This window comes from Crotalus tigris, unplaced genomic scaffold (genome assembly GCF_016545835.1).
Source record: "Crotalus tigris isolate CLP2741 ecotype Arizona unplaced genomic scaffold, ASM1654583v1 scf7180000024340.7048381, whole genome shotgun sequence".
NCBI lineage: Eukaryota > Metazoa > Chordata > Lepidosauria > Squamata > Viperidae > Crotalus > Crotalus tigris.
In genome coordinates, this window is record NW_024100510.1 from 6,057,036 (window position 1) to 6,064,821 (window position 7,786).

General features: G+C 40.2%; 1 protein-coding gene across 2 annotated transcripts in view; it reads left to right on the forward strand.

Moving 5' to 3' along the window:
* The window catches only part of LOC120300360 (cytochrome P450 2K1-like), a 46,992-nt gene extending 40,305 nt beyond the window's left edge, over positions 1-6,687 (forward strand). The window contains exons 7-10 of one of the 2 annotated variants that reach the window (XM_039326284.1): positions 1,806-1,990; positions 3,907-4,048; positions 6,178-6,379; positions 6,512-6,687. In XM_039326284.1, the coding sequence (XP_039182218.1) occupies positions 1,806-1,990; positions 3,907-4,048; positions 6,178-6,362 (512 nt within the window). In that variant the 3' untranslated portion in view covers positions 6,363-6,379; positions 6,512-6,687. Of the gene's footprint in view, positions 1-1,805; positions 1,991-3,906; positions 4,049-6,177 lie in introns of both variants that reach the window. The other variant, XM_039326283.1, reaches the window with a different exon arrangement.
* The last annotated feature ends 1,099 nt before the right edge of the window (positions 6,688-7,786 follow it).

Consider the following 7,786-nt stretch of genomic DNA (forward strand, 5'->3'; position numbering starts at 1 on the left):
TGAGAACCGCGGAGCACAGCAGTCACCAGCTGTCCCGCGGCTCGAAATCTCCCTCCCGGGCAAAGGGAGGGGGAAGAGAACCACCCGAATAGAGGTAGAGCATCTCAAACCCCCCAGGGATTTTTTGGGGGGGGTGGAAAGAGAGCTCCCTCGGAGTTCGGGTTGCCTCCGCCTCCCAGCTGTCTTTGTTTCCTTTGGGAACAAAGTGAAACGCCGCTACCATCTCTGCGCTTAAAGGGACCGGGTGAGTGATTTTTTTTAAAAAAAAGCGGACAGAGCTGGATAAAAGATTGGATTTATTGAGTATTATTTGCTTTTTAGTTTAGGCTGATCTTTTTTTTTTGCTTGTGTGGAGAGTGAAAGTAAAATGGCGATTTGAAAGTTTTTTTCTGGGGGAAAAAAAGTGAGTCAAATGGAACGTTATGGATTATATAGCTTTTTCTTTTTAAACTTTTTAAACTTTTTTTTCTTTTTCTGAAGGTGGTTTTGTGTTTTTGAAATATCTTTTAAACTCTCCTTTGTTTTTTATTCTTTGAGGATTTTTTTATTGTTTTTTTTAAGAAGGAAGAAAGAGGAAATAAGAACTTTTTTTTAAAATGGCTTCAAAGAGGCAAGCAGCCTCTACAGTTCCTAAGGTGCCTTCTTCTCCTGCGATTTTACCGGCACAACAACCTAAAGCTACACCACCATCTTCTCCTCCTCTGCCAGTAATATCTGTACAAGATATGAAAGATATTATGGGAAATGCTGTAACTCAAATCAGAGGGGAAATGAAGGAGCTTCTAGATCAGAATAAAACTGAATGGAAATATTCTTAAAAGAAGGAGAAAGAAGAGGAAAAAGTGATCACACAGGAGATAACAGTTTAATATTGTGAGATATGCAGCACAAACTTCATGACCTTATCTTCTAATAGCGCAGATGAAATATTTCTGAATGTACCCAAGCAAATTATGAACTCCACAAAAGATAACACTTTTAAAATTACCACTAATGATATTTTCTGTATCTTTGTTATAGTTCTGTCATATATGAATTTGTTCTCTGTATATTTGTGGCGTTCCCTCCTGTATGAATTTGCTTTGTTCCTGTAATATGTGACAAAGTTCCTTTATGTTTTAGCACCAATTCTCCAAAGATTTATTTTTATTTTTACATTTATTGAGCAATTTGGAGACCACATGACTCCTGGTTGTTCTAGGTTGTTTACAGTTTAAAAAGAACAGAACAAAAAGAAAAAAAAAAAAGATTCTCAAATGGCCTGAGGACCTAGAAAATCCAAAACCTATCTAACTAGGCTCCAACCTTAACCTATCACAAAGTCTAGGGGAATAGTTAGGTCTTCAATAGTTTTCTGGATGTCATCAGAGTGCCAGCGATTTGGATCTCCAAGTGGTACCTTTCCAGAGGGCAGGCACCAGTTCCAAGAAGGCACGCTTCCCATAGTGCCACTAGATGCCTTTAATTGGTGGACCCAAAGTGTGCCCTCTTGCCTAATCACACCAGCAGTTGAATTGCACTCAGAAGCAACTAGTCCAATGTCTAGGCTCACATGGGTATAATGAGGCATGTAGATCACTATCTATAATCCATAATCTATCATCTTTTTAGTGGCCTACAGATTACAGTACTCTATTTGTAAAGTAAATAATGTATGAATGACTCTCTGAAGGGCCTTGATCCAAGAATCTCAATTAATGAGTACTCTATCACTTAGAATATAGAATTTATGCATTATCTCCCATTTGAAGCAAAATTCAAAAAAGGAATCATCTTGTTAGATAATATCATTTTTGTTTTCCCAGGAAAGGTCCAAAAAGAAATTGCAAAAGAGATTGGTGATGCCCAGCCAAGGATAGACCACCAAGCCCAAATGCCTTACACTAATGCTGTGATTCATGAAATTCAAAGGTTTGGTGATATTGCTCCATACACTTTGCCATATGCAACCACCATGGATGTAACTTTCAAAGGCTTTTTCATCCCCAAGGTGATCAGTCTAAAATTAATGCATTATGTAAGATCTAGGCTTTCATGTACAGTGTGGTGGGAAAAAAACAGTCCTTAAATGAATGGAATTGGCTAAATCAAGGTATAAGGCCACAGACTGCTATTGTATTAGAACAATTTCCATAGATGCCTCTCTAATTGCCTATGGGAGATGTTTTTCTTTGGCATCTGGCATTCCTAAACTGCCCCACCTCTTGATTTATGAGAGATGCTTTTCTCCCTTGTTTTATTCTTTTATTTCTCTCTCTCTTACTTTATTGCTTTATATCCCCTCCTTGTCTTTCATAAGCCTTGATTATTGGTTTTGAGCCCTGCATTTTGATTCTACAAGTGAAAGGTAAAATGTTTCAATATAGTAAAATACAGGTTATTTTTTATTCTTATTTTTTTATTTTTTAAAAAATGTATATAGCTATCTACTTGCTCGTGGTGACTTTAGGCAGCTTACAACCAATAGAAATATAATAGAGAAAAAATAAAAATTAAATTAAATATTTAAAAAAACAATGATGCCACCAACCCACCCCAGCAAAAAACACACAATTAAATAAGCCATTTGATGGGCTTCCTCACACTCTGGATTGCCCAGGCCCAGTGGCTTAACTACACCTTCAGGCCCTTCAGAATAGTTTTAGATTGGGGGCCAGTCTAATTTCCGGAGGGGTTTTAAAAGGAGGGAGCCACCACAGAGAAGACCCTTCTTCTGGGTCCTGCCAGTGTACCTCCTTAAGAGATGGGACCAACAACATTCCTTGCCTCCCCACTCTAGTAGGTTGGAAGGATGTAACCAGCAAGAAATACTCCCTCAGATAACCTGGTCCCAAGCAAATTGCAACCAATGCAGCTCCTGCAGCAGAGGTGACACATGCGCACATTGAGGTCTGCACAAAACTATGTGGCCCACTGCATTTTGGATTAACTGAGCTTCAAGGACACATCCATATAGAGCACATTGCAATAGTCAAGACAGGAGGTGACTAGGGCATGAGTGACCATGAAAAGGGATTGTTGGTCCAGGAAGGGGCATAAGCTAAGTCATCTTTGAGCAGGATGACTTAAGGAAAAGCCCCAGATTACACACTGGGTCTGTTTGTGGCAGTGCCACCCCATCCATGTTTTTATAAGCACATTATAAAAAAGTATCTAATGTATAACATTCAAAATCCTTGATTTATTGTAGTTTTCATTTTTAATATAATCCAAATTTTGTTTATACTTGGACTTTGACAACAAAACAAAAGCAATTCCTCTCAAGGACAAAAGAAGTAGATGTTCCTTAAAAAAAATGACCATAGAAAAAATTAAGATAATATTTCCCTCAATGGAGAGAAAATAGAAAAGAAAGCGAAAAATCCCATTTTTTTAGAAATAAAAAGAAAGACCAAAGATATATACAAAAGAAAAATAAAACAGCAAAGTTCTTTTAAAAACTAGTAAAACACAAAATCCTTGCAGTAGAAATCTGATACAAATATAAGTCAGATCAAATAACTTTCACTACCAAAGAGAAACTCTTTGAGCTATTGGTTTCCATAGCTGGAAAGCTAAACTGTTTCATAACTCCAAAGCAAAGCAGTAAAAAGAGATAACAAGTTCACATTTATAGACTAGCAAAGGGGGTATAAAATAAATCAGTGTACAACCAGATAATTAATTAAACATGTAAATCAAAAGCAAAAAAGTGATGCTTAAAACCGAGGTACGTCTAAAAAAAACCACTGAGAGGAAAACATGGAGATGGAAATATAGTTTTTGTATTTTTTTGAATATAAAATATTGCTCCAGGTTCAATATCTCAATAAACACTTTACAACATCCCTGTATTCATTTATGTAGATGTGCATTAAATGGACATACTACTTTCCGTATCATCCCTTTTATCTTTTCATTTTGTAGGGCACGCACATCATTCCCTTGCTGACTTCTGTGCTCCATGATGAATCTCAGTGGGAGAAGCCTCACGACTTCTATCCTGAGCATTTTCTTGACTCTGAAGGAAAATTTGTGAAAAGAGATGCATTCATGCCATTTTCCGCAGGTGAGATTCTCTGATGTCGTAAAGTATGTTCTATAAAAGGAACCCTTAACGCCTTCTTTGAAAATAAAACAGTTGATAAAAGTTTGATCTTATAGACCTTGTTTTGAAAAAGTTTAGGCCAACATGTGTGGCCATGAGGCTCATTCAGGGACGAGTATGTTGATTCCAGAGTCTGCCAGGGGAATCCTCAGCTCTGTGTCTGAGTTACTGTTACTCCTGCTGTGCTGGCCTCAGCATCTCTGCATTTTGGCAGTCCAGGAGGAATCTTATCTTTCAGCCTTCCTGGCTCACTGGGGCCTTCAGATGGACATAGAGCTTTGGGTCTTCTTAGCTTGAACCATTTATTAGCTTTTCTTAAGCTTTTATTCTTAGGTCAAAGCAATGTGGCAGAGCACAAATAGTCCCCCCAAAGCCACCACTGTGAAAGGAGTAATGCTGAGGAGAGAGGTATTTTTTCAGCTTGGACTCCGAACTTTCCTCTTCACACAGTCCCATGTCCATAGTGCATCAGACCGCAGTTAAATGCAGCTACAAACTTTGCAATGTGCTTGACAGGCAAGGATTTGAATGCAACTCAAAAGAAACCTTTTTAGTTTTTTTAAAAAGCTGATATCCCACCTCATTGCTTCCCCATTTCAGAGCAAGACACTCTCAAACATTAAGCGATGCAGCTTTTTTTTTTAAAAAAAAAAAAGCTTCAGGGTGGTTTCTCATTTTGGCACCCCACTCCCTGTCGTTGCCTCCATGCCATTGCCTCCACCTCCACTCTCCACCCATCACTGCCCCCCTTTGACAGCCTGCTCACTCGCCCACCTGGCTCTCCATTCAGCACCGGAAGCAAGTTATCCCCACAGCAAAATTTCTGGTGTCGAGATGTCCTGCAAAGAGATAGCAGCAGTCAGTTGGCAGAGGGGACTTGGCAGTGGCGAGAAGGCTACCCCCAGCTGGCCGTGTTGAACTAGCAGCATTGAGTCATCCTAGACCCTTTTGATCATGTGACCATGGGGAAGTTAAGTGTGAAATAACAGTCATAAGCCACTGTTTTCAGTGCCATTGTAATTTCAAACAGTTACTAAATGAACTTTTGTATATCAAATATTACCTGTAATGGCACCAGGATGAAAATATGGATGGCTATGCCACAACAGAACATTTAATAGCATCCTTTTCAAGAAGCCTTTTTCTGAAGTTTTCTTTATTCCAAGAACTAAATTTTCCCCAAAGAGCAGAGAATTAGCTAAGTAGAAGGGATACCCTGGGGAGGCCTCAAATCTTCCCTGTGAAGTTATTTTGGATTATGTCCAATTGAGTAATAACCCACTTATCCCAACACATATCTCGTCTCCATAAATATCTCAGATATCACCTTGCCCTACAATATTTTAATTTGCCCTCCTGGAATCAAAAACTTAAGGATGTTGCCCACACCTTTTTTCCATTTGCAGGATGAATGAAATGTGATATCTAGATAGTTAAAGGAGAGGCTTTACTCCACTTGTTGGCATTAATTTTCCATCTTTTTTGACTTAATCTTTAATTCCAAAAATCTCCTGCCATTTGGTAGTTTGAAAAATGTGGGTAGTCCTCAACTTACAATCACAACTGAGCCCAAAATTTCTGTTGCTAAGCAAGACAATTTTTAAGAGACTTTTACTGCATTTTACGATCTTCCTTGCCACAGTTGTTAAGTGAATCATTACAGTAATTAAGACAGTAAGAGGGTTATTGAATGAATCTGGCTTTCCCATTGACCCTGCTTGTCAGAAGGTCACAAAAGGCGATCATATGAAACCATCATAAATATGGGCCAGTTTCCAAGCATCAGAATTTGGATCACATAAACATGGGGATACTGCAATGGTCCTAAGTGTGAAAAATGGTCACAAGTCACTTTTTTCAGTGCTGTTGTAACTTCGAGCGGTCACTGAACAAACCATTGTAAGTCGAAGAATACCTGTACTCTGTCTCCATTTCTTTAATAAATTTTTCCTTCTCTCCATATCTTTGATCTTTCATTGTTTACCTCTGTGCTGATCTCTCCATGGCCATAGGACATTGGGAAACCCTGTGAAATGGTTTTAAAAAACTAATCAACCCTCACTGTTTTCGCTATGTATGCTTTCTTCCAGGTCGGAGAAAATGTGCTGGTGAGAACCTTGCCAAAATGGAGCTCTTCCTCTTCTTTACCAGCCTCTTGCAGAAATTTACCTTCCAGCCACCCCCGGGAATTTCTAAAGATGACCTGGACCTGAGCCCTGGTGTTGGGCTTACCTCCCCTCCAATGCCTTACAAAACCTGTGCTGTGTTACGCTGATCTGACAATATATACATTTTTTATATTACATTCTCTTTATATGGAGAACTTGGGGAGATGGGGAGCGTCTTCTGTGTGTGAATGCAATGCTTGGAAACGCAGTGAATCACTGTGTTTTCAACCATCCCATCACAGAAGGAGCTCCCCATCTCCCCAAGGTCTCTGTTCAGATAAAGAGTGTTTAAACAGCAGTGGCTTGAGTTAGAATAGAATAGAGCTGGAAGGGACCTTGGAGATCTTCTAGTCCAGCCCCCTGCTCAAGCAGGAGAACTTATACCATCTCAGACAGGTGAATGTCTAGTCTCTTCTTAAAAATCTCCAGTGATGGAGCACCCACAATTTCTGGGGGTAAGCTGTTCCACTGGTTGATTGTCCTCACTGTCTGGAAGTTTCTCCTTAATTCTAGGTTGCTTCTCTCTTTGGTCAGTTTCCAACCATTGTTTCTTGTCCTGCCCTCTGGTGCTTTGGTGAACAACCTGGCCCCCTCAGATACTGGAACACTGCTATCATGTCTCCCCTATTTCTTCTTTTCTTTAGACTAGCCAAACCCAAGTCCTGTAGCTGTTCTTTATATGTTTTAGACCCTAGGACTTTGATCATCTTAATTACTCTTCTCTGAACTTTTTCCAAGGTCTCAAGATCTTTTTTGTGATGACCAAAATTGGTTGCAGTATTCCAGGTGTGGTCTTACTAGGGTTTTATAAAGCGGTACTAATACTTCACATGATCTTGATTCTATACCTCTGTTTATTGTATTAACTTTTTTGGTATTATTTTCTCTGCTCCGTCTAAAAGGAAGAAACTGGAGGTGCAGAGCAGGATTGATCTCAAGAAGACATGGGTGCCTCCCTTATTGAGAACAAACCTGCTGTGCACCTCTGTTTCTTTCCACTCAGATGGAGCAGAAAAACTCAAGCCGCTGCTGCTCAACTTTCAAGAATTAAAAGTTGGTGAAAAGTTTATTCCAGAGAATAAACTTCCTACCTTGTTCTCCTTCCTTCTGGCTTGTCTCTCCGGAAAAGAGAAAATAAAATCTTCTTCCCCCAGTCAATCTCCTCTTCCTCTTTAAAAATCCCTCCCCAAGTGCCCCACCATGCCGCCAGCGACCACGAAGGCCTCTGGAGCTCCCAACCTCTCTGCCAAATCTGCAGAGCTCTGGCAAAGCCTCCCAGCCAGCACCAATCTCTCCCCAACTCCCCTCTCCACTACACTTCCTTCCTTCCTTCTTATCTCTTTCTTTCCTCCATGCTCAGGAAGGGGTGATGGGAGGTGGAGAGATTGTCAGCACTGCCATGTTGCTACTGGTCTTACTATCCCGCATGGGGGGGGGGTCCCTGTGAAAGGAAACCTCGTGGCTGTGAGGCTGGAGGTGCTGATGAGGTGGGGGGATTGGCATTGATCTACAATCTGGTTGCGTCCATCAA